A 27,595-nucleotide genomic window follows, 5' to 3' on the forward strand; every position below is an offset into this window, starting at 1 on the left:
AGAGACATTAACAAAAACATGATAAGTTTAGTTAAGGAGATAAGAGGAAGGAAAAAAACAACAACCATGAGGACTGAAATCATACAACAAAGGGAGAGAATAGCATGTTCTCGAACCACTGAAATATGAGCAGCAGCAAACACTGAACTCAAAAACATATTAAATGTTTTGGGCCATATAGACCTAAGCTATGCGCGGGATGGGTAGGAAGGGACTAAGAATTCCTATTAATTTTTCCTTAAGTCCTGAAATTTCTAGCATTGCTATGAAACTGAAAATAACTCATGCCTTAAAATTTGCTATGTCTGCTTTTCTTTGTAGCTTTGCTTGCTCCTGTCCTTTTGATGCCTAAACTCTATTTCTAGATGCTAAAATGAAGTTTTAAGGAACTGCAATGCAAAGAATTTGAGAAAGTTGGAAAAAATCATTGGGGACAGCATCATTATTTGGGGCTGCAGTGCTGCTTTGCTTCCCCTCCTCAACAGGGAGTATCATACAGAAACGTGAGGAAAGTGCTAGAAAAAGAGTCTTTTTTAAAACCAAACCATGTGTCTAGCAAGTTCAGGGGCAACAGAAAGGGTTAAGCTACAAGTAAAAACAATGTCAAAGCTTCTCACCTCACCTATATGATGGTTGTCTTAAGCTTAATCAACCAAAAGCAATGTTTATTCTAGAGTGGTGTCATAGAAATTATTATGTATCATCAGATATTATGATGAGGATAATGTTGATGATGACGACGGAACTCTGCTGTAGTCTGCTCATCTTGTTTTTCATCCTGCTAGCACCCCAGCTGAAAGGCTGCTGAAGCACTACAGACTGGGGTGATGGAAAATATCTGCAGTTCTGGTAGTGCTGAGAACTATTAGGAAATATGATCAATTTGGTGGATCTCTCCAGGAGAGAATCTAAGAGGAAACACGAACAGTTCAGCAGCCCACTGAACCCCATACTATAACACCTAGCAGAGAAAATAATCAAAGTCTTCTTCATAAGGTATATAAAAAGGAGCTCTTCACTTATAATTATAACACAGATTCTTCTTTAGGAAAGGTAAGGAAAGGAGTACTACAGGTTGAATTCCTAAATAACACACAAGGAGGAAGTTTTGATGACTTGAAAAAGTGGAGAGATTGTGCCTTATTTGTTTATTTTCTGTTCGTTTTAAAACAAAACTGCTTGTCTCCAGCAAACATTGCTAACACTTTCCTGCTTAGATATCAAAAAGAAACTTTGTGGCCAAGTGAGATATTCCCGTAAGAGTAAGCAAGGAGGGAATATAACATGCTACAAAATCTGAAGATGCCTGCCGTAGATGTGGGCAAAATGTCAGGAGAGAATGCTTCTGGAACATGGCCATACAGCCTGGAAAACTCACAACAACCCAGTGATTCCGGCCATGAAAGCCTTCGACAACACATGCTACAAAATGTCTCCCACGCTCCATGTTTTGCCTTACGAAAGCACTTTGCCTTCCATTGTTTATGTACCTAACACTTTACTTCCTTCCACCACATAAATAAGAGAGAGTGATCTCCCCAATACAGAGTGGGGGCACTTTTCTCCCCCATCTCCCCATGTGTACATTATCCCTTGGCATGCTGGCCAAACTATCACGAGCAACTGAGTTTTGCCAGATCACAACCAGTGCATGGAGTAGAAGCAGCAGTTTGTTTATTTTCCTAATGTGCAGACAGGGAATGTGGGTAGCTGAGGAAAGACCTCTAGCTGAGCATGAAGATGAGGTGAAGCATCACTCCCAACTCTCCTGTCTCCACAAAGTTTCCATGCATCCAGATCTGAGGACAATGTGCTCCACCAGTTGACTTTTGACCACTGCTCTCTGTGGTGCCCAAGGATAACTGTTCCACACAACAATCAGATCAACCCCACATGCCCTTCTATGCAAAGGAGGAAGGAGGTCCACCTCATGACCTGCACTAACCAGGTTGCCCCTGGCTTTTCCTCCATAGGCTTCACATATTCAGCCTGGGTCAAAGCAACAAAGACTTAAAGATAAACAGGCTTTGTTTGGCATAAACTTTTGTGGACTACAGCCCACTTCATAAAATGGAAGATCCAATTAGCGGAAGCTCCCATAATTGTAGATTGTGAATAAAATGTTTTAAAACTTCACCCCACATGACAGGGGGAGTGGGGAGTGGGTGGAATCATCTTCTTTGTGTGACATTTCATAGGGTTCCATCTTTAAAGAAGATGGAGAATTTACTCACCCCCATCACACAGGATCACCTCCTTAGCTCAACCATATCAAGGATGTTGTAGCTCAGCAAGCAGCAGAGGACTTTTCTGACATTTCAGAGGACAAGGGGTTTGATGAGTTTCAAAGTGAGGAGTTTGTCAGTTTTGGAAGAGAATTGCAGGCAGATGAGGTCTTTGTTTTGGATTCCTGTGCTCATTCCCAGGCAACTGCGGAAAGTGAAATTTCCAGTTCGCTTGAAAAATGGCCATTGGCTGATGAGTTTTCCCGAGAGCCAGATTAGGCCTGAGAATGGAAGGAGTGAGAAATAGGCAATTTTGATGTTCTCAGAGAATCTGCAGTAAGACCTTGAAGTCCAGGTGTGTTTGGCATGATCTCATGGCTACTTGGACAGGTTTAAATTAAGTGGTGTTGGCTTCACGTCTCTCAGAGCAGACAACATTGCCATATGAGATGGCACTCCTGTCTCGGCTCTCAAGTTCACGATTCAAGTATTCTCAAGTTTCCTGTTCTGGTCCATGCCTTTGTTTCCTTGAAGTGCTTACCTTGGAAAAGTTCCTGTTTTCTTGTTTATGGATTTTGGTTTGAAGTGCTACTGTGGATTTTGGTTCTCTTGACTTGATGTACTTTGGCATTTTTGGATTACTGATATTTTGTATTTGCTATTCTTCTGATCCTTTTGAAAATGCCCTTTTCCCTTTTTACCTGCTTTCTTCAATAAACATTTTTAGATAGATCTACTGGACTCTGGTGTGGTGCTTGGTTAAAAGGTGTTTCAGTGCTAGCGTGCAACAGATACCAGCACACTTTTTAAAACAGGCATCCTTTATGGAATACCACTTTCCATTAGATTGTTGCCCTTAAACCCCTACACTAAAGAAGATATGCACATTTTTAAAACACTTCTTTCAATGAGATTCACTCCATCTCTAAACCATTAATAGAAAAAGGATCATTAGCAGACCACTCACATGAACACCCACACTGGAACATCACAAAGTAATTGGACAGATCCACCACTTCCTACCCCAAGGAAAAATACTAATTTTAAGCATTTCTATGACCACAGTAGTAGAGTTGATTTCTGCCCATCTTTGAAATCTACATGCTGCTGAGATTGAGTTCCATGAGCAACCTCTGGAGACAGTCCTGCGTCATTTGATGAGTTATGTGGGAGTCTGTCTTTGAAGTGTGTAGAAATGGGTAGAAACAGAAGAACATTTCCCCATGGTGAGGTCTTTAGTTTTCAAGGCGCTTTCTTGTACTGGTTGCGTAAGGCTAAAATACCAGACTATTCCCCCACTCTAATTTCCGGACCCTTTCACATTTCCCAGTCAAAAGCATTGGGAATGAAACTGGAGCTATGCGGCACTCTGGCATGTAGCCTATCAAATCACTGACCAAGGTCTTCAAGTCATTTGATTTAATCAGTTGACATCTTCACATGTTGCTTTCAGGTTCCATCTTAACTACTGTGCAACTACTTTGGCCTCTTTTACAATTAAGAACTATAGAACCTTGATGTGACAAAAGTATGTCCTATGGAATTTTGGGATTTGGAGTGGGAGATATTACTGTATATGCATGTATGTGACTAAGTTTCTGTGGGATCACTACTTGTGTATGTGTGTGTTAAGAGAAAAACACCTGGTCAATTACAACTAATGGTTGAGTAATTGGAACAATCAGGGCTAACAGGCTTGAGCCACTCCCTGAATGGGGTATATCTGGGAAATGTTTGTAATGTCTTCTGGGAACTTACTGGGGGACTTACTGGGGACTTACTGAATGCTTGCTGAGAGCCTACTATGAAGATGCATGAATTTAATGCCAGAGACTTTATGTGAGTTTTGTTGCTGGAAGTTTTATTATGATTTTTGATTCTGCTACTTAAGAGTAAATTTTTGATTTTCTCTTCCATTTTCGTGGCTTGTTTTTCTTTTGCTCATTGTGGATACAACAAAGGACTGGATAAGTCTGGACAGGACTGCACGCAGTTTGTTTTTCTACAAACCCGTAACAGGAGACACTAGATATTTTTGGCAGAAAATTGTAAATATCTGATGAAACTACAAATTATATGATTCTATGAGATGAAAAGGAACCCTGGTGGCGAAGTGTGTTAAAGCACTGAGCTGCTGAACTTGCAGACCAAAAGGTCGCAGGTTCAAATTCCGGGAGCGGAGTGAGCGCCCGCTGTTAGCTCCAGCTTCTGCCAACCTAGCAGTTCGAAAACATGCAAATGTGAGTAGATCAATAGGTACCGCTCCGGCAGGAAGGTAATGGCGCTCCATGCAGTCATGCCGGCCACATGACGTTGGAGGTGTCTACAGACAACGCCGGCTCTTCAGCTTAGAAATGGAGATGAGCACCATACCCCAGAGTCAGACATGACTAGACTTAACATCAGGGGAAACTTTTACCTTTACCTATGGGATGAAAGCATGGCAGTTAAAGTAGTGCAAAAGTAAGCTTTATAATGTATGTTGTTTCTAGAGGTTAATATCTAAATCTTGCTCTCAAGACGTTGTGTATGTTCTTTTGCTTGACTAGGAATTTGTGTAGTGTTGACTCTTCTTCCTTTTATGTATTGTGGTGCTCCAAAACACTGTTTGTGAGATGCATGTATTATTCACTTGCTTATAGAATGCCTAAGAATCAAGGTTCCCTAGGTTGTTTGCAATAAAAACGGGACCCATTGAACAGAGTACAATACAAACAAACAGGAAGTCTGGAACAAAATAAAAACTGCAACTGCATAAAACTAAGACCAAGAGATAACTATAGTGCAAAGGATTTTAAAAGCAATGGATAATTTAAAATTGAGGGGGAAAGTAATTTTATTTCAGTATAACAAGATCATCACCTAGTGCTCAAAACACTACATGTACATACCAGGCACATGACTATGAGAAGGGTTTATAACTTGGGTGCCACTGCTGAAAAGGCACTCTCTTTTACGAGTTAAGACTGTCTCCTTTGAACGGGTGCTTAGAGAGCAGATTTAATGAAAAGGTGAAGTAGAGTTTAATGCCTTACCTTAGAACTTTCCAAACTGCATGTTGCAACATGTTAGTGTGTCAATTTCAGTGTGCTGTGCGAACACGAGAAACCTCTGTGTCTATGTTAAATCAGCAATACCACTGAAACATGAAAGCTTAAACATGTTTGATGATGAAATGTGTCTTTACGTAGTATTCAACCAGATAGTCAAAAGCTGTGTTCATTCCATTAACCTCATATATTTTATTAGCGGTTTGGGCCTGGACTTTGCAGAAACACACCTCCGTATACAAACCAGCTTGAGCATTGTGATATGCGGAGGAGGCTCTGCTCTCAGTCCTACTCCCCATCTCAGGCATGTCTGGTGGGAACGAGAGAGGGGGGCTAAATCCCCCCCCCCAAAAGAACTAAAACCACCCCCTCTCTCCTCACCTTCAAAAAGTTACTAAAAACCCATCTATGCACTCTGGCGTATGGAGAGGAAGAAGATTAATACATCTTTATACATACCTTGTCTGCTTGTTGGACACCCATCTTTGCTTGTAGGAAGTTGTATACCATCTAGGTGTTCATATTTTTAGTGTAATTTTTAAGAGTTTTAAAAGGTTGTCATGTTGTAAATGTTTGTGATGTATCATGTCTGTTTGTTTGTTATTCTATCATTTTTATTGAGTCTGTTTTTACTCTTTGGTTTGATTTATTATTTGTTGTTTTGGTATTGAATGTTTGCATTGTGTTTATTTTGTTGAAAACCACACTGAGTCCTTTCGGGGAGATAGGGTGGTCTACAAATTTATTATTATTATTATTATTATTATTATTATTATTATTATTATTATTATTATAGGCAAAGTATTATTATTGCTGTTATAATGTTTATTTATACCCTGCTTTTTCTCTCCACAAGGAGACTCAAAGCAGTTATTTTATTAGTGTTATACATTTTTTACAATTCTTGCACATATTTACGTATTGTTACTTATAAACGACAAAAATATTGGAAATATATGCTATTATCTTGGAAATGTATACTATTACAACTTATATATTTTTAAAAAGTATAAATGAAAAGTTTTTCATATGTTGTGTCCTCAAACTTTTCATTATTACAATTTACATATGTGTCCATATCTCTTATAAGGGGTTGGTTTTATCCCCGATTTGCTAGAAAAAATGAATTACTGTGTCGCGAAAGTATATAATAATAATAATAATAATATGCAGCCCAGGAGCAAGCCATCAGAACAAATGCAATTAAGGCCAAGATCGAAAAATCAGCTGATGACCCAAAATGCAGACTGTGCAAGGAAACCGACGAAACCATTGATCATATCCTCAGCTGCTTTAAGAAAATCGCACAGACAGACTACAAACAGAGGCACAACCATGTGGCCCAAATGATTCATTGGAACTTATGCCTCAAGTACCACCTCCCAGCAGTAAAGAACTGGTGGGATCACAAACCTGCAAAAGTATTGGAAAATGAGCACGCAAAGACACTGTGGGACTTCCGAATCCAGATTGACAAAGTTCTGGAACACAACACACAAGACATCACAGTTGTGGAAAAGAAAAAGGTTTGGATCATTGATGTCGCTATCCCAGGTGACAGTCGCATTGACGAAAAACAACAGGAAAAACTCAGCTGCTATCAGGACCTCAAGATTGAACTTCAAAGACTCTGGCAGAAACCAGTACAGGTGGTCCCAGTGGTGATCGGCACATTGGGTGCCATGCCAAAAGATCTCAGCCGGCATTTGGAAACAATAGACATTGACAAAATTACGATCTGCCAACTGCAAAAGGCCACCCTACTGGGATCTGCACGCATCATCCGAAAATACATCACACAGTCCTAGACACTTGGGAAGTGTTCAACTTGTGATTTTGTGATACGAAATCCAGCATATCTATCTTGTTTGCTGTGTCATAATAAAATAATAATAACTTTATTTTCATACTCTGCCTCCATCTCCATGATTATTACTGAGGAGAGCCTGTCTTGGGGATTCATTAATCAGACTTCGAAGCCAAGTTTTTAGATTTTTCCTAAAGAGTGGGTGCTTGCCTAATCTCCCTGGGGAGAGAGTTCCAGAGCCGAGGGGCCACCACGGAGAAGGCCCTCTCCCTCGTCCCCACAAGGCACGCTTGTTACGGAGGCGGGAGCAAGGAGAAGGCTTCCCCGGAAGATCGAAGATTGTGCAGGTTCATAGGAGGAAATGTGATCACAAAGGTAGGTGGGTCCCGAACCATTTAAGGCTTTGTAGGTGATAACCTGCACCTTGAATTGGGACCGGAAAGTGATGCTCTCTGTAATTCACTACGGTTAGTAGTCATGTCTAAAAGGTATTTCACCATCATGAAATGTTTGGAAAGCTCTGCCTTATCTAATACTGTTGGTGTGACATCAGATTATTTTTTTTGGCAGTTTCATATAGATGTTACACATCAGGGGAAGAGGTAAATCAGAACCCTTAGAACCCAAAGCATCAGTACAATGCTATAGAACTGCCATTCCCCCAGGACCACCCTATGGAATCAGCGATCCAAATGGGAAAGCAAGATAATAACTGAAGTCCAATTCTGAAACTCCATCTAGAATAATCCTTGGTATCCTAGGAGGTCCAAGAGAATCCAATGGGTTGCTTTCCCAGTGCCATTCTCCATCAGTCATCATCTGTAGGTATGCTAAAGGACTCGCAGTTGCAGGTACATTGTTGGCTGAACTAGTAAGGATGATGGAACCGTGTGCGTATGTGTGCTGTGACCTTATTATGTGTGTTGTGAAATTCAGGGATGTGAGCTGAGGTGTGTCCACAGCTCATTAGAGGCCTCTACACCTGAGCTTTGTTGCCAGTCCAGTTCTTGATCGATGGGCTCTTGAGATATAGCTGTCATATGAATGCCACATTTTTATTTTCTGGTTTACTTGTCTCCTCCCAGGCTCAGCATGTGCTGGATAACACACACTTTCCCCAACACACGGCTTTTCTGTCAAGTAATTCTGAATGGCAATGTGCGCATCACGCATTTTCATAGATGTGTTACAGTATTTACAACAAGCGCTTTGGCTAATGATTTTCATGCCACCAACAGTGAGCTCTGAATATAAACTATTTAGGATTTGCAAAAGGTAAAGAACAAGAGGGTTATGCAAAGCTTCTACGAATATAGATATTAGGTTGTGTATTTTCAGGATACACTTTCACCATCTGTCAGCAAGTATGGCTTACTAAGGGAGTCTTTTTTTAATTATGGAGGATCCCTGGGGAGAAAATGACTTCAAATACATTGGGGAAGTATGTTTGGAAAAATCAGAATAAATAACAGCATTCATTGTTGTTGCCAGTCAAGCTGAATGGGGTCCACTTGGAGGTGAAGACAGGCTTCCCTTGAAGAAGGAACTTTCTTTCTCCCTCTTTTTTCTATCCATGGCAGAATTTCTAACACAAGATCTCAACACAAAGAAGTCGTAGGAAGGAGGGAGCAGGCTTGTTTTCTGCTGCCCTGACGACAAGGATACGGAGCAATGGCTTCAAATTGTAAGAAAAGATATTCCACCTGAACATTATTAGGAAGAACTTCTTAACTGTGAGAGCTGTTCAGCAGTGGAACTCTCTGCCCTGGAGTGTGGTGGAGGCTTCTTCTTTGGAGGCTTTTAAGCAGAGGCTGAATGGCCATCTGTCGGGAGTGCTTTGAATGCAATTTTCTTGGCAGGGGGTTGAAATGGATGTCTCTTCTAACTCTATGATTCTATGATCTCTTTCAGAGGTGGCATTTTATGGCTGATTCTCAAATGCATTCATCACAAGATGAAGGGCAATGCATGTATGTATGGCATGTATGTATATGTGGTCTGTCCTAAAAGGACTAATTTCCAGAACAGAAGGACTTGGAAAGGAAACAGGGGGTCAAGGCAGGTGGAGGGGGAACCAGGCATATAGTCTGACCTTCTTCACACCTTCGTAGCAGTTGGTAGCAAAGTGTGTCGTCATTTTTGGGTCTCGTCACGGAAATTGCAGAGTCTGGAACAGAGTCCCTCAGCTTCAAAAACTGAGACCAACGTTGCTCTATGGCTTCTGAAAGCATACTTACCTGCTGTGCAGAGTCTTGGGTCCATGTGTTTTCTTTCCTGAAGCTCAAAGCCCACTTCAAAGGACATCATTCCAGGACAGTTAAAAAAGTCCAGGCAGCTGCTATGGCAGCTTGCAATGACATCACAAGGGAAGCCTTTCTCCATGACGAAGGCCAGCAACACTGTATTTGATCACAAAGAGCCTATTTTGAAGAGGATAAACTGTAGTGGTATGTTTGTTCAATTTTAAAAAATCATTCTCATTGATACGAATAATAATTTTATTTCTTACCCGCCTCTCCTCATTACTCAAGGCAGGTCACAGCAGTCAGAACACACAAACGTTGCAAAAATTGTATTATATGTAGTTCTATAAAAGATACATATTAAAACGTATTTCTATAAAACACATATTCAATACATAGAACAGATATTAAAATTCATGATTAAAACTGGCTGGGTACGCCTGCAGAAGAGATAGATATTTATAAGTTTGATTGTTGTTGATTTTGTAAAACTCACAGCAACACAGTGATTCCAGCCATGAAAGCCTTTGACAACATGCTCATCCTTCCATCCATATACCTGGTCAGCCCCCGAAGGATTTCTGCAATGCGCTTTACATTGGGCAACCTTTGTATCAAGTTCGGAAACTCCAGCTGGTTCAAAATAGGGCAGCCAGATTGATTACAGGAACATCCAGTAGTGAGCATATTACACCTATGCTAAAGTCACTCCACTGGCTGCCAATTCGTTTCCGGGCAAAGTACAAACTGAAGGTTTTGATCTTTAAAGCCCTACATAGTTTGGGTCCAGATTACCTACAGGATTGCTTTCTCCTGTACAATCCGCCCCAGACAATTGGGTTCTCTGACATGGTGGTTGTTAAGTGGTCCAGCATTTCCATGTTCTCAAATAATATGCTGTGTCCAGGTTAGTTCATCAAGTGCTCTGCCATGGCTGACTTCTCTGGATGAGTAAGTCTGCAGTGCCTTTCATGTTCCTTGATTCGTGTTGATGAACCAACTTGGACACCACTGAAATCCACAAGCATGTGGACAATTTCAACAGAAAGGAGGAAACCATGAAAATTAACAAAATCTGGCTACCAGTATTAAAATAAACTCTAGAATCAGGATAGTAAATAAAGAACAATAATCTGAAAACAGAGGAATTCCAGACATGAATCAATCAGGACCAGAGAATACCTCCCAACAAAGGATTCCCCCCAGCAGAAATCAGCCAGGTTTAGAAGCTGCAAAGCTTTTCAATGCCAATCAAGGTAATTAATTGAAACATTCACACTTGCCTCCAACAGACAAGAGTTCTTTCTCCCACACTGGACATTATTCCACGGATATATAATCCTAACTTGCCTAGTCTCTAACAGACCTCAACAACCTCTGAGGATGTCTGAGGATGTGGGCGAAATGTCAGGAGAGAATGCTTGTGGAACATAGTCATACAGCCTAGAAAACTCACAACAACCCAGTGATTCTGGCCATGAAAGCCTTGGACAACAAATCTTCACCTTGTACTTTGCCCCGAAATGAAATGGCAGCCAGTGGAGTAACTTTAAAGGTAAAGGTTTTCCCCTGACATTAAGTCTAGTTGTGTCTGACTCTGGGGGTTGGTGCTCAACTCCATTTCTAAGCCAAAGGGCCGGCATTGTCCGTAGACTCTTCCTAGGTCATGTGGCCGGCATGACTGCATGGAGCGCTGTTACCTTTTTGCCATGTTTTCGAACTGCTAGGCTGGCAGAAGATGGGTCTAACAGCGGGCACTCACTCCGCTCCCCAGATTTGAACCTGTGACCTTTCGGTCCACGAGTTCAGCAGCTCAGTGCTTTAACAGGTTGCACCACCTGGGTGCTCCTATATATATACAGTGTTTCTTCACTACTTTGTGGTTCACTTTTCATGGATTTGCTGTTTCGCAGGTTTTCAATAAACTCTAAAAGACTATTATAAATCATAAAAAATTGCAATTTACAGCCTAAGGAAGGGAGGAAGGAGAAGCCAAAGGGAGAGAAAAGGAGCCCAAGTGGCAACAGGAGGAGAAGGAGACGATTTATCAACACACGAAAATAGTGTACAGCTACTAAAATAATGAATAAATGTTCAAATAAATATAGTGTCCCTACTTCGCAGATTTTCACTTATTGCGGGTGGTCCTGGAACCTAACCCCCGTGATAAGTGAGGGAACACTGTATATATATATATACAGTATATACAGTATGTGGGTGAAACTCCTGCCAACCTAGCAGTTCGAAAACATGCCAATGTGAGTATATCAATAGGTACCGCTCTGGCGGGAAGGTAATGGCACTCCATGCAGTCATGCCAGCCACATGACCTTGGAGGTGTCTTCAGACGATGCCGGCTCTTCATCTTAGAAATGGAGATGAGCACCAACCGTCAGAGTCAGATACGACTGGATTTAACGTTGGGGAAACCTTTACCTTTTATATGGGTGAAAATAACAGTGGATGCCAAAATGTACTGTAAAATTGTATTGAAGATTGAATATGAAATATTATTGTATTGAATATTGAAATTTGAATAGTGAATATGATGGGTCTGCTGTATAACAAATGTTTGAATAAATATTATTTTTTAAAAAGAGAAAGGCGGGATAGAAGTGCCGTAAATAAATAAGGTAAAGGTAAAGGTTTCCCCTGATGTTAAGTCCAGTTGTGACCGACTCTGGGGTTTGGTGCTCACCTTTATTTCTAAGCCGAAGAGCCGGCGTTGTCCATAGACACCTCCAAGGTCATGTGGCCGGCATGACTGCATGGAGTGCTGTTACCTTCCCGCCGGAGTGGTACCTATTGATCTACTCACATTTGCATGTTTTCGAACTGCTCGTTTGGCAGGAGCTGGGGCTAACAGCGGGCGCTCATTCCGCTCCCGGGATTTGAACCTCGGACCTTTTGGTCCGCAAGTTCAGCAGCTCAGTGCTTTAACACACTGCGCCACCAGAGGCCCTGTATTGTTTTTATTTATTATTTATTTATTATTCATAAATGTATTGTTTATGAATACAAAAACAAATGAACAGCACTTCCTCACCATATTCAAGGCAACAGTTGGCCTAGTCAATGGAGGTCAGGCATTCTCAGTGAGTTGGGGAAGGAGAAAGACTCTAGGCGGTGGTCTCTCAGAGGCCCTCTGAGACTAACCAGGGCCAAGGCTCCAAAGGGATAGATATTAGAGAGATACCTTGGCCACTAATCTTGGGGTTATTTATTTCGTGTCAAAAGCATTATACAACAAATACATTTCAAATAATGGGGGGAAAAAAGAAATCACAAGCAACTAAATAGTTTTGGACCAAAAGCGGGCAACAGCAACCGCATTGTCTGTAGCTTTAAATAGCTCCTCCTCCGTACATGAGGCAGGGCATTGTGGGCAAGCATACATATGCGGAGTTGTTTGTTCTGCTCTACAGTCACACAAGGTGGAGGATTCCTCCAGGTAGTGCCATCTTGCCAGATTGTCTTTTGATCTGCCCACTCCGCTTCTCAGTCTGTTCAGGGACTTCCAAGTTGCCCATTCTTGGTTTGCCTTTGGAGGAAGACCCACATGGGGGGCCATCCAGTTAGAATTGCCAGGTTTAGCTGCCCAGAGGGACACCCTTGCTGTTGCTGGAGGAACATCAAGAGGAGTGGTGGTTCTCATGAAGCCCTTCCTTGATTTGAGTCTGGTGGGAGGAGGGTGATAGCCATGCAGTGGGTGGCTTTCACAATGTTCGACCTTTTTTCTCTCACCGTTAGCAGCAACTTCCCGTCGCACGTCAGGAGGGGCAATGCCAGCTAACTTGTAGAGTTTATCAACAGGTGTAGGTTTAAGGCATCCCATGATGATTCTGCATGTTTCATTGCACTTGCTTTGCATGGGCTATGTCCACTTGCTTTGCATGGGCAGACTTGTGCCAAACAGGACAGGCATACTCTGCAGTTGAGAAAGACAAGGCCAGGGCTGATGTTCTTATTACTTGTGGGTCTGCACCCCATGCGCTGCCAGTCAGTTTCCGCAGGATGTTATTGCGTGCAGCTACTTTGTGCTTGGTGTTCGTGCAGTGTTTCCTATATGTTCGTGTTCGGTCTAAGGTGACACTAAGGTATTTAGGATGGAAACAGTGTTCGAGTTCTTGGCCTTCCCAAGTAACTTTCAGTTTCCTGTTGGCTCCGCGGTTAGGTAGGTGGAAAGCACACACTTGTGTCTTGGCAGGGTTAGGCTTCAGGTGGTTCTCTTTGTAGTAGCTGGAGAGATCTTTCAAGGCATTGGTGAGTTGCTTTTCAACTGTTTCAAAATCTTTTGCTTGTGTTGTAAGGCCAAGGTCATCAGCATATATAAAGCTCTTTGTGAGTGGTGGTTGTGGCTGATCGTTCGTGAAGATGTTAAATAAGGTTGGTGCAAGAACGCTGCCTTGGGGTAAACCATTCTTTTGCCTCCTCCATCTGCTTTTCTGGCCCTGAAACTCCACTAATCTTGGGGTGACCCTTCCCTTCCCACCCGTTCCACTGAGGTCCCCCCCCTTGTAGAAGCCATGCGCGGAGGCGGGGCTCCGAAGCGCCCTCCAGCGGCGAGGAGGAGGAGAAGGGGGCGGAGCCGGGCGCGAGTCGGGGGCGCCCCGATCTCGGTCTGGGCGCGGATGCTGAGAGAGAGCGAGAGAGAGAGGGAAAGAGAGAGGGCGCGAGAGGCAGCCCTGCCCATGGCGCAGCGCCTCACCCCCGCCGCGCCGCCGCCACCGCCGAGCGCCCTCCAGGCAGAAGCAGCGGCAGCAGCAGCAGCGGCATCCAGGCTGGGAGGCGGCGCGGAGTGAGCCTTGCTTCTGAGCAGCTCCCTCGCTCGCCTCGCTGGGGCCGGCTGTTGGGGCATCTCCGCTCGCCGCGATGCTCCCGCTTCGTCGCCGGCAGAGGAGGAGGCAGGCGCTGCTCGTGGGCCAGCTGGGCGCCCTGGCCTCGCTCCTGGCGCTCGCCCTACTGGCCGGAGACCTGGCAGGCCAGCAAGACGCCGCCGGTGAGTGCCAGGGAGGGAGGGAAGGAAGGAGAGAGGAAAGACGGGGCGCCTTCTCTTACAGAGACCCTGCCCCCTCGCCTTTGTTCCCCTTTGTGTCCCTTTTCTGGCGCTTCTTTCCCTGAGCCTCAGTGCCCCCTTCTTTTCCCGCCTTAGTGGGGCTCTAAGGGCGTGTGGAGTTGACCACCCTCTGCTGCCTGGCACTCACCTTTCCCCTTCGCCTCCAACACAAGCTTTGACATCCCTATCCTTCTCCAGAAGTTGCCTCACGCACTCCCCTTCCCCCCATCCTTGTAGTGAACTTCGGGCCAAATCTTTTGGGAGAAGGGTGTCCTTGGGAGTCTCCTTCTACTGCGCTGAAATATCTTGCCTGATCCAGGACTGCCTTGCCAGCCACCTCAGTTGATGTCAACTTCCTTCAGGTGATCCAAGGAGTCCTGACTAAAATGATTTTCCTGATCCTTGGCAGGCAATTGGACTGGACGGCTCATGAGGTCTCTTCCAACTCTATGATTCTGTGATGTACAATGTGTCACAGAAAGCTTTCATGGCCGGAATTGCTGGATTGCTGTGAGTTTTCCAGGCTGTACGGCTATACTCCAGAAGCATTCTCTCCTGATGTTTCGCCCACACCTATGGCAGGCATCCTCAGAGGTTGTGAAGTGTGTTGGAAACTAGGCAAATAGGGTTTATATATCTGTGGAAGGTCCAGGGCATGAGAAAGAACTCTTGTCTGTGTTGTCGAAGGCTTTCGTGGCCAGGATCACAGGGTTGTTGTATGTTTTACAGGCTGTATGGCCATGTTCCAGTATTCTCTCCTGATGTTTCGCCCACATCTATGGCAGGTATTTCCAACAGACCTCACAACCTCTGAGGATGCCTGCCATAGATGTGGATGAAATGTCAGGAGAGAATACTTCTGGACCATGGCCATACAGCCTTGGAAAACATACAACAACCTCTGAATTCTTGTCTGTTTCTGAGGCAAGTGTGAATGTTTCATTAGCATTGAATGGCCTTGCAGCTTCAAAGGCTGGCTGCCTCCTGCCAGTCTACGTAGGGACCACCAAACACAGCATTATATAATAGTAATAAATCTTTATTTATAGCCCGCTTTTCTCCCTAAATGGGACCCAAAGCGGCTCACCACATTATATACAAAACTATATATATATACAAAACTATATATATATATATATATATATATATATATATAAACAATATTTATTCATTTATTTTATTTACTTTATTTTTACCCCGCCTTTCTCTACCCCGAAGGGGACTCAAGCTGGCTTACACATGGCAACCATTCAATGCCTTAAAATACATACAACAGAAACTAAAAGATCAATAGCTTGTAAAACAAATTTACAATGAGAAATAAATAAACACATTTTAAAATATCAGTCTAATACAGTTATTGCGAGCAACCCAACAAAATAGATGATTGTCCAAACATGAATCAAGGAAGATGAAAAGCACTGCAGATTAACTCAACCAGAGAAGTCAGCGATAGCAGAGCACTCAATGAACCAACCTGGACACAGCATATGATTTGAGAACACAGAAATGCTGAACCACTCTCACAACTATCATGTCAGACTACACAGAGGAGCCACTGAAATCCACAAGCAGGTGGACAATTTCAACAGAAAGTAGGAAACCATGAAAATGAACAAATTCTGGCTACCAGCATTAAAAACTCTACAACCAGGACAGTAAATAAAGAACAACACTCTGAAAACAGGAGAATTCCAGCCAGGAAACAATCAGAGCCAGCTAACTCCTCAGAACAAAGGATTCCCCCAGGCAGGAATCAGCCAGGCCTTGAAGCTTTAAGGCTTTTCAGTGTTAATCAAGGTGATTAACAGGCAAGAGTTCTTCCACCCTGGATCTTCCACAGATATATAAACCCCACTTGCCTAGTTTCCAACACACCTCACAACCTCTGAGGATTCCTGCCATAGATGTGGTAAAACGTCAGGAGAGAATGCTTCTGGAACATGGCCATACAGCCCGGAAAACTTACAGCAATCCAAAAATGATGTACACAACCAGCAAGGTTTTGCCCATTTCCCTGGGATTAAATAGAATCATAGAGTTGGAAGAGATCATATGGGCCATCCAGTCCAACCTCATGCAGGAAAAGCATCGATTTCCATGGCCTCATGCCATATACATCCAATGCAAGGCCCATGGTGTCCTTTCATACAGTCCTCCAGATGCAGGACTACAACCCCTCTGTTCTTTCTCATTCAGCATCATAACTGGAGCTGACTGGAGTTGTGATACAGTCGTCACATCTGGATATTTGACTTTAAAATGTCCTTCAAGCTTTCCCCAACCCACAAGGGCGGTTGGGTTGCAATTCCCATTATCCCCAGTCCTCATGGTAGACATAATCAGAAGTGAAGTGAGTTGTTCAGACCACACCTGGAATACTGTATACAATTCTGGGTACCACAATTGAAGGTAGATATTGACAAGCTGGAATGTGTCCAGAGGAGAGTGACTAAAATGATCAAGGGTCTGGAGAATGAGCCCTGTGAGGAGCAGCTTAAAGAGCTGGGCATGTTTAGCCTGCAGAAGAGAAGGCTGAGAGGAGACATGATGAGGGCCATGTATAAATATGTGAGGGGAAGTCATAGGGAGGAGGGAGCAAGCTTGTTTTCTGCTGCCCTGCAGACTAGGACACGGAACAATGGCTTCAAACTACAAGAAAGGAGATTCTGCCTGAACATTAGGAAGAACTTCCTCACTGTGAGAGCTGTTCAGCAGTGGAACTCTCTGCCCTGGAGTGTAGTGGAGGCTCCTTCTTTGGAGGCTTTTAAGTAGAGGCTGGATGACCATCTGTCGGGGATGCTTTGAATGTGATTTTCCTGCTTCTTGGCAGGGGTTTGGAGTGGATGGCACACGAGATCTCGTCCAACTCTATAATTCTATGATTCTATGCTCAATAACATCTGGGGACTAAAATTGGGTAAAAACTATGTAAAATAATTATAGTTGGTTATCTGCATCCATATAATTACGTCAGGGGAAACCTTTACCTTTTTATCTGCATCCATGGATTCTCCATCTATGGATCCAACAGCCCTTTGAAGGCAACCATAAGGTTAATGTAGCCCTTGGTGGGAATACGTATGTCACCCCTTCCTAAAGCACATTCAATGCTGTGTTGAACAATAGCCAACCTGCATATATCACCCTTTAAACAGGGATCTAGGCTTTTAGCTTGTGACTTGATCAGTGTTTTTCACCGGTTACAACTCAGAGACGGCAATCCTATACTGATTAACCAGAGAATGACAATACTGTGCTGCCGTTCAGGGGAAGAGGCTTCTTTGAACTCAGCGGGACTTACAGATACACGTTTAGAACTGAACTGTTGATGAATCAAATCAATGGTCTGATTAAAGATCTCCCCATGATAAATGATCAGAAATCCTGTCAGTAAAGAGGAAGAGTAGAGACAGTGGGGTGGAAGATCAGAGTTCGCTCATGGGGCAGCATGCTGCTGGTTGGTGCTCATCACATCCCTTCGAGGAGCCGGCTTGGAAAAGGAGAATTAGCGTTGCCACTCCATCAAGGCAAGCAACGTCATCTGCATTTCTGAGCAGACTGTCAGGCGGCAATTCTGTCCTTATTTTTCATGGTCATAGCTCTACTGAAACTAGCAGAATGTATTTCTTCATAGCCTGATTGAGAAAACATGTTCTTTTACTTCAGAATATTATTATGCAAATGCAGACGAATGAACATTTCATTGACTAAGCAGTGACTGAAACTCCTAGGCTTGATCAACCATGCTTCCTTTCATCAAGTGTCTCTTTTAATTGTCAGCTTTGAGCAGTAACTATAATAATTACAGTTGGCATGTCTTCAACTACACAGCACATACATTTTAATAGTAATTTTTATGATAGCCCTGTGAGGTAGGTTATTCATACTAGTGTTTTTGTTCATGCATAAATCCAGGATTGTGTCTAAGGAAGATTGACTTGCCTAATAGCTTGATGGCAAAGGGTGAAACCGGAATGACATATATCTCTCAGTCTCTTAGATGCTATGCTTTGACAGCTCTTATTATAACAATTCTTTCCCCACTGTCAAGTTGCCTTGTCAAGTCTGAGTTTCCCAATAATCTTGGGCTTCTCTTCCATTAGTTGCAACAACAAGCCCATTTCAGAAGTGGACTTATCGGACCAAAGCTGCATTGGTAAATGCTCAGCAGTGTTGTGGCAGCAGACGTGCATTTTCACGAGTTGCAAATCTCACAGAGTTCTGTTTTGCTATGGTTGCATAACTCTGGTGGAAAGGCTATTCATTAGATTTCTTTTGTAATCCTCTCTCTGCTATTGGATTTTTTTTTAAAAAAAGAAAGGCTGTTTACAATGCATCACCTATCTTTAAACAAAGGGAAACCCCCTGAATTCACCAATTGTCTATTTTTTCCCCTAGTATAGTGATGTCACTCAGTCACAGAGCCCACAGCTTTGGAAAAACGAACTGTCTGACACAGTTTAATATCTTTATGTTGTGGCGGAATACAATGGAGCAATTCTGAGCATATGCTAGAGGATTAAAAAAGACACAGGGATAAATTTAGCAGCATATCTAGTTTAATATTTGGCAGGCTGATGCTTAATTCCAGTTACTTCTTGATTCATCTTCATTTTATTGCCATAAAAACACCAAGAACATGAAAATGCAATGGCATGGGATTAATACTGAAATTTAAATTCGGAAAAGCAAACATAAATAGAAAATTGTGTGAATCATTGCTGTCGTGATATAATATGACACTATTATTTCCAAGTGATAGTGTCATATTGTATTGCTTTGGTAATATAATATGACACTATACACACAATATGGATTTATATAAGGAGAATCAGACCTGTCTCTGTTAGTGTGTGAGCATCCCCATCACATGGTGCCAGTAACATAAACCACTATACACACAGAACTCTTTATCATGTCTGCCATGTGTAGGCATAGCAGGCATTTGCAGGAGGATTAACTCCCAAGGCCCTTCTCTTGTTTTTTGTTTTTTTTAAGTTTAGGACATATTCATCCCTTTCCAGCTTAAATAATTTTTCAGCTAAAACTAGACATGTGCTACTAGACCAGTGGTTCTCAACCTATGGGTCCCCAGAAGTTTTCACCTTCAACTCCCAGAAATCCTAACAGCTGGTAAACTGACTGGGATTTCTGGGAGTTGTGGGCCAAAACACCTGGGGACCCACAGGTTGAGAACCACTGTACTAGACAATCTCCAAGTTTAAACTTGAAGAAAGAGTGGACGTCATCAGCCCAATATTTGGTTGCATGTATGGGCCTTCTAGGATGACGTAAACGTCACACCTCAAATGTCAAGATATCTGCCAGCAGCCAGATTACTTTGTGGCCAACGAAGACGTTATTTTTGCCTGTATTAGTCCTGTTCACATATGAAGAGATATGGGTTTGACATTAAAACTAAAATAAATGGGCAGGAGAAAAAATGCTGTATCCTTTCTTCACCTGAGCCTTCCTATCTCACTCCTTCCCCAGCTAAATGAGATCCAATAGATTGAGACAGACTTGTTGCCTGGCAGTTAATGGTTCAAATTTCATTTTTCCTACATTCTTAAAAGAGTGGAACAAGTAAGTCACAGTGACAGCTTAAAGCTATTTCCGTGTCCTTTTCCTCCTAACACGGGAAGCCTAATAACAAGAGGCCTTCTGTGTTGGTAGAAAACACAACAAGAGGTGTCCATTTGGGAAGGAATGCTGATATTGCAACCAGTTGTTGAAAGTAGCAGGGGTATTTTCTATAAACCAGCTTAAGCGGATATACACCATACCATCTAGAGCAGTGGTTCCCAAACTTTTTTTTGACCAGGGACCACTTTGACCATAGAATCATAGAATCGTAGAGTTGGAAGAGACCTCACGGGCCATCCAGTCCAACCCCCTGCAAGAAGCAGGAAAATCTCATTCAAAGCACCCCCGACAGATGGCCATCCAGCCTCTGCTTAAAGGCCCCCAAAGAAGGAGCCTCCACCACAGTCCAGGGGAGAGAGTTCCACTGCTGAACAGCTCTCACAGGAAAGGAGGTGGAATCTCCTTTCCTGTAGTTTGAAGCCATTGTTCCGTGTCCTAGTCTCCAGGGCAGCAGAAAACAAGCTTGCTCCCTCCTCGCTATGACTTCCCCTCACATAATTGTATATGGCTATCATGTCTCCTCTCAGCCTTCTCTTCTGCAGGCTAAACATACCCAGCTCTTTAAGCCGCTCCTCATAGGGTTTGTTCTCCATACCCTTGATTATTTTAGTTGCCCTCCTCTGGACGCTTTCCAGCTTGTCAACATCTCCCTTCAATTGCGGTGCCCAGAATTGGACACAGTATTCCAGGTGTGGTCTGACCAAGGCGGAATAGAGGGGGAGCATGACTTCCCTGGATCTAGATGCTATACCCCTATTTATTCAGGCCAGAATCCCGTTGGCTTTTTTCGCTACTGCATCACATTGTAGGCTCATGTTTAACTTGTTGTCCATAAGGACTCCAAGATCTTTTTCATACGTACTGCTGTTGAGCCAGGCGTCCCCCATTCTGTATCTTTGCATTCCATTTTTTCTGCCGAAGTGAAGTATCTTGCATTTGTCCCTGTTGAACTTAATTTTGTTAGTTTCGGCCCATCTCTCTAATTTGTTAAGATCGTTTTGAATTCTGCTCCTGTCTTCTGGAGTGTTAGCTATCCCTCCCAGTTTGATGTCTTCTGCAAACTTGATGATCGTGCCTTCTAACCCTTCATCTAAGTCGTTAATAAAGATGTTGAACAGAACCGGGCCCAGGACAGAACCCTGTGGCACTCCACTTGTGACCTCTTTCCAATATGAAGATGACACATTGGTGAGCACCCTTTGGGTTCGTTCACTTAACCAATTACAGATCCACCTAACCGTAGTTTTACCTAGCCACATTTGACTAGCTTGTTTGCCAGAAGGTCGTGGGGGATTTTGTTGAAAGCCTTACTGAAATCCAGATACGCTACATCCACAGCGTTCCCCGCATCTACCCAGCTTGTAACTTTATCAAAAAAAGAGATCAGATTAGTCTGGCATGATTTGTTTTTGGTAAATCCGTGTTGACTATTAGCAATGACCGCATTTGTTTCCAAGTGTTTGCAGACCACTTCCTTAATGATCTTTTCCAGAATTTTGCCTGGTATCGACGTGAAGCTAACTGGATGGTAATTGTTTGGGTCGTCCTTTTTTCCCTTCTTGAAGATAGGGACCACATTCGCCCTCCTCCAATCTGCTGGGACTTCTCCAATTCTCCAAGAACTCTCAAAAATGATTGCTAGTGGTTCCAAAATAACTTCCGCTAGTTCCTTCAATACTCTTGGGTATAGTTGATCTGGCCCTGGAGACTTGAATTCATTTAGAGCAGCCAGGTATTCCTGGACGACTTCTTTCCCTATTTGGGGTTGGATTTCCCCCAATCCTTTATCCACTCCATGTTTCTGAGAGGGACCACTTTGACCAGGGATCATTTTGACCAAGGTCCACTCTCCAACGTTAGTACCAAAAGGGTTATGAATCAGTTTTTGGTCAACTTTAGAATTTGGTCTGGTTATTTGGGGTGCTGATTCAGAAAATTGCATTGGATAGACCACATCAACTCTAGTTTCTGATCTAAAACATATACCGTACCGCAGTCGCCATCTGCTCGTCCACAGAAAACCATATTTAATAATCTAGAGCTGATGTGGTCTATCCAATGCAGTTTTCTGAATCAGCACCTCAAATAACCCCAGGAACAGGCCTAAAAACGAAGACACCAAGATTTTTTTTTGGCAGGGCTGTGCTATTATCTGTAGTAGCAATGGTGAGGCAGTGGATCATATTTTAGTTTTTGTGGACCACCAGACCACAGATAGGGAACCACTGATCTAGAGCAACACATACCTGACGTTTATTGATAGGCTTTTGTGGTTTCACCTGGATTGGCATATTGATAGAGCTTTTGACTGAAAGTAATTAGTTGGAGGAACAGAGTTTGATGAAGGAAAGCCCTGTACCTGTAAGCATATCTTCCAATATCTTTGGCTTGAGGCATGTATCATGATAAATTCTTGAATTAGGTCTGGTTCTGGAGGATGTACATATAGCATCTCAGGTGATGCCCCCCCCCCCCCCCCCCAAAAAAAAAAAAGATTACCAAGATCCGATGTGTGGAAAATGATCAAATGTAAAGAGTTCTCTTCCGGGTAGGAATTACCGCATGCATTTTTCATGGTTGTAAAGCTAGCAAGGTAAATAAGAACAAGGGAGAATAAGGCTTGTACAGAGTTGTGATAACCGTTTATTTGTCTTGAAGCAAAACCAGGCATGCATTGCCTTTGAGAAACTAAATATGGCCATAAAAAGCCAAATAGGTTACAAATCAAACTACAGAACAAGCTCATTTGCATAAACATATGGTTTTACAGATCAAATAAACTTAGTAGAAAAGCAAAAAAGAAAAAAGAAAAGATGAATTAAGTGTCAACTTCCATAATTGTCAAATGCTGTAGGAATTCATTTAAGACAAATTGTTTTCACTGACTGGGAGAAGCCCTCTTTCTAGGCAATGTCTCAGATACTAAGGTGTTGCAAAATGTTTGCAAACATCCCAGCTTCTTAGACCTGACAACATAGTCTGGGAACCAAGGAGTCTGTATACTATTTGTATGCAAAGAAATGATTACACATTACAGTCACTATGTGTGTGTGTTTGAAAGAGAGAGAATAGAGAAAGAGAACACACTTATATGAGGGTGGTAGGTTAATGGCATTTGCAAATAATGCATACATATATAAGAATTGCATGAAAGTGGTGAAAATTAATATATTTGAGGGGAGATAATAATGTGAAATTGACTAGATCTAATTTACAATTTTTTATGGAACTGTACTTTTGCTTCTGATATCTTCATCAAAATGTGTTCAGAGTTATCTTGACTTTGAACCATTTCAGTTCCATTGTATTTAGTTGGAGTAATTGACTGCATATTTACCTCTTGAATCAAAATAAATGGGATCCTAAATTCCAACATTTGCCAGTCTTTCTTTGCCCTGGCATTATATCTCTCCCCCTCTCCCCCCAGGCAGTGTTTCCAAGTTTTTGTCTGCCTTAGGGGAGAATCTAAGGTCAAAAAAGTCAGGTATAAAATAATAGTTATACATCTGCCTCTTGTACATGTACCTGCGTGAATGACTGCCATTACAAAAGAGGCCAAAATACTTTTTCGTTCTCTGTTACTTACTCCGCCAACTCTGGGGACATCTGCTGAACAGAGTGCAGCGAGACTACAAAGCAGTTCCTAGATCAGGAAGAAGACAACTGATCTATAGCCAACTATGTAGGGCAATGTTCTCTCTGATCTCTTAGGTGGATTTTCCATGTTCTGGCTCCCTATGGTTTTCCTATTTTGATGTCAAAAGAAATTTTAGAGATGAAGCAGAGGCAGGAAAGACGTTTTACCAGAGTCCATTGGTTTTCTGTGTTTGATTCACTGTGCTAGAGATTTCAGAAATGCTCCTGTTACTCTACTGCAAAATCTTGGTCTCAAAGGGCCAGCTTTTCCATCAGAGTTTTTAGCCATGACACTTTGGCCTCCTACAGCTAAAAACAAGATAACTCAGGAAGATTCATAAGGTGCCTCCTGAGGTGGATCTAGTTAGGCAAGTGGAGCTTTCACCATTCATCCCTTCTCTTTCTTGGTACCTGCTCTCAGGGTGTGGAATTTCCATCCACGGGAGACTATGACCTCTTCTATACTGCCATATAAAATCCGGATTATCTGCTTTGAACTGGATTATATGGCAGTGTAGACTCATAAATCCAATTCAAATCAGATAATGTTGATTATTTGCTTTGATAATCTGGATTATACGGCAGGATAGAAGAGGCCTGAGCCACTTCCCTCTTTGCTGGCAGGTAAATATCTTTTTATTGAAACAGGCATTTCATGATTAATTAATTGAAGGGAGCTTTTATGACATGAGCGCACTCCATTTCTTAACTTTATTGTTATATCTTTAAGTGGTATTATATAAAATTTAACAACGCCTCAATTCAATAACTTGTTTTATTGTGCTTTAATTTTTAGTGTCAGGTTTTTAGCTTACCTTGTTTTAGCATTCTTGTATTCAGCATCGGGTCCCTTGCTGAGGTGCCATATAAATAAACCTAGCTAACTCAATACAGTCAGCCCTCCATATTTGCTGAAGTTAGGGGTACAAGTTCCACATAAAAGTGAAAAACTTAAAAATGCAAATTTTATCTGAGAGAACACCTCTTTAGAAATCAACCTGAATATTAGGAAGAATTTCCTGACCATAAGAGTTGTTCAACAGTGGAACTCTCTTTCTCTGAGTCTGATGGAAGCTGTTAAACAGAGGCTGGATGGCCATCTGTCGGGGGTTCTTTGATTGTGCCTTTCCTGCATGGCATGGGGTTGGCTTGTGTGATGTCTTTCAACTCTATGATTCTATGATCGTAAGCCTCTAGGTCCTCCAGCACGACCCTATGGTCAACTTCCACTTGAAGTTGACCAGAGGGTAGTGCTGGAAGACCTAAAAATCCCCAGAGAGGTGTCCTTTAGGACTCTCTAGTTCCCCAGCATGACTCTAAGACAGTGGTTCTCAACCTGGGGTCCCCAGATGTTTTTGGCCTTCAACTCCCAGAAATCCTAACAGCTGGTAAACTGGCTGGGATTTCTGGGAGTTGAAGGTCAAAACACCTGAAGACTCACAGGTTGAGAACCAGTGCTCAACATCCAGCATATGGCCAGCTCTCACACACAGAGTTAGAGACCCCTAGAAAGAACACTAATCATATTCATGAACAATAAAATCCGCAAAGTCAACCTACAAATGTGGCGGGTTGACTGTAGTTCCAATGGTGGATGAAGGCTCAGTTCCCAGATCTTTTCACAGAGTACATGCAACTTGGTGAAAAAGGTGTTTGGTACTGGTGCAAGCAATAAAAACGTAAGAAAAGTTGATGTACTGATAACAACAACTTTCGAAGGGTATGTGACTCCTACTCACTCCCTTTAACTGCAGCCTTCTTCAGACACTATACGCACACAAAGGGAACTCCATGCACTTGACAGACAGCAGGAACTGGCCTCTCTCCAACTCTCCTTATTTTAGAAGTGGAGGTCTGCCTGTGGGTGAGCCTGTGTGCATACATATGTAGGTTTCTGTGTGAGGCTAAACCACAACTGGATATAAGCAAATATGTATATCTTCAGGCACATAATGAGTGAGAGAGGCTAAAGTCTTTTTGATGAATAGAATGGTCTTTTCTAGAGATGTTTCCAGCCTTCTTCCTGACTTCTACTGTTTGTATCAAACATTTTTGGTTAAGTTTATATATTCTGATCGGACACTTCCCTTTGTGTTTTGTCCAATTGTGAGGAGAGTGGTCTTGTTGTTTCTGTAGTCTTACAACACTACTAGAGCTATGTCCCCAATGACTCAACTGTCACATTTCTGGCTTGTGCTTAGTGTAGTCCCTGAAATCATTCTTCTAACAGTTGCTGTCTCATCAGTTCTTTCTGCTTTCTGTGTAGTGCAGCTGACTACCTTGGTTTTCTTATTATCTAGATGGGTCATTTATATTGTAGCCTCCCTCCAAGGAATTCAGGAGTGTGCATATAGTAGTCACCACCATTTTGCCTTTAAGCAGCTCTGCACAATGGTTTAGCTCAGAGTTGATGACCTATCCAGGGCGACTTAGCAATCTTCATGGTTAGAACTGAAACCAGTTTTTAACTGTATTTTCTGGCAACACCAAACTATCTAGCATTTTGTTTGCATGTCCAGATATTTAGTTTATTACGTTTATTAGCCTTGCTTACAGAAAACTTCCATTCTCTCCCGTATTGCATTTTCTATGAATTTTGGTATGTGTACTATCCATTCTTTTATGTAAGAGCTGACATAAAAATATGGCTTTCTTTTTCCGAGTCTGTCAAAATCAGCATTTCTAAAATCTAATATCTGTTCTTTGCTGCTTTAATGGCTCTGATCATTTGTAGCACAGCTTTATAATAAATCATTCATCTTACAAACTGTTTTGCAATAGAACACATGTTTTGTACACAAAAGTTCCTATGTTCAGTATCTGCTGTCTCTTGTTAAGAGCCTCTCTTAGAAACTCCATAGAATCACTTCCTGTCAACTTAATCAATGTAGGGCTAGATCAGGTTTTCTCAACCTGGGGGTTGGGAGCCCTGTGGAGGTCGCGAGGGGGTGTCAGAGGGGTCACAGAAGACTCTCCAGTGATCTCCGGAGGTAAGCGAATTACATCTCCCCTAAATACTGTCAGTTCCTTCCAAATCCCTCCAATGTTTTCTGTTGGTCATGGGGGGTTCTGTTTGGGAAGTTTGGCCCAATTCTATCATTGGTGGGGTTCAGAATGCTCTTTGATTGCAGGTAAACTATAAATCCCAGCAATTAAAATTTCCAAATGTCAAGGTCTATTTCCCCCAAACTCCAACAGTGTTCACATTTGGGCATATTGAGCATTCGTGCCAAATTTGGTCTGGATCAATTGTTGTTGGAGTCCACAGTGCTTTCTGTATGTAGGTGAAGTACAACTCCAAAAACCAAGGTCAGTGCCCACCAAAGCCTTCCAGTATTTTCTGTTGGTCATGGGAATTCTGTGTGCCGAGTTTGGTTCAATGCCATTGTTGGTGGAGTTAAGAATGCTCTTTGATTGTAGGTAAACTATAAATCCCAGCAACTACAACTCCCAAATGACAAAATCAATCCCCCCACCCCCAGTTTTCAAATTTGGGCCTGTCGGGTATTTGTTCAAAATTTGATCCAGTGAATGAAAATACATCCTGCATATCAGATATTTACACTACGATTTATAACTGTAGCAAAATTACAGTTATGAAATAGAAACAAAAATAATTTTATGGTTGTGGGGTAACCACAACATGAGTAACTGTATTAAGGGGTCACGGCATTAAAAAGGTTGAGAACCACTGGCCTAGATGGTCCAATGATCTGAGTAAATGGAAGTAGAGTATATAGAGTATATAGTACCAAAGCCTCCTTATGAGCAATATCTGTGCATGACGTGTGGCCAGAGATGAAGAAGTTCACCATGAAGCCTATTGAGTTGGGAGTCTTGGTGTTTGGGCTTTAGCTGCTGAGGAAATGGCTCTGCCATCATAGACAAAGGGACAGAAGCATCTTGTGCTATGTCTGAACCGATATTAA

General features: G+C 42.4%; 1 protein-coding gene and 1 long non-coding RNA gene across 3 annotated transcripts in view; one reads left to right on the forward strand and one right to left on the reverse strand.

Annotated features, from left to right (window-relative positions):
* The window catches only part of LOC134298648 (uncharacterized), a 28,591-nt gene extending 16,960 nt beyond the window's left edge, over window positions 1–11,631 (reverse strand). Inside the window, exon 1 of one of the 2 annotated variants that reach the window (XR_010005744.1) lies at window positions 9,320–11,631. This is a non-coding gene — a long non-coding RNA (uncharacterized LOC134298648). Of the gene's footprint in view, window positions 1–9,174 lie in introns of both variants that reach the window. The other variant, XR_010005743.1, reaches the window with a different exon arrangement.
* Window positions 11,632–13,976: 2,345 nt separating this feature from the next.
* Window positions 13,977–27,595, forward strand: part of slc24a3 (solute carrier family 24 member 3) — a 274,995-nt gene continuing 261,376 nt past the window's right edge. Inside the window, exon 1 of the mRNA XM_016993093.2 lies at window positions 13,977–14,324. Within this exon, the coding sequence (XP_016848582.1) occupies window positions 14,198–14,324 (127 nt within the window). The 5' untranslated portion in view covers window positions 13,977–14,197. The remainder of the gene's footprint in view (window positions 14,325–27,595) is intronic.

Source organism: Anolis carolinensis, chromosome 4 (genome assembly GCF_035594765.1).
Source record: "Anolis carolinensis isolate JA03-04 chromosome 4, rAnoCar3.1.pri, whole genome shotgun sequence".
NCBI lineage: Eukaryota > Metazoa > Chordata > Lepidosauria > Squamata > Dactyloidae > Anolis > Anolis carolinensis.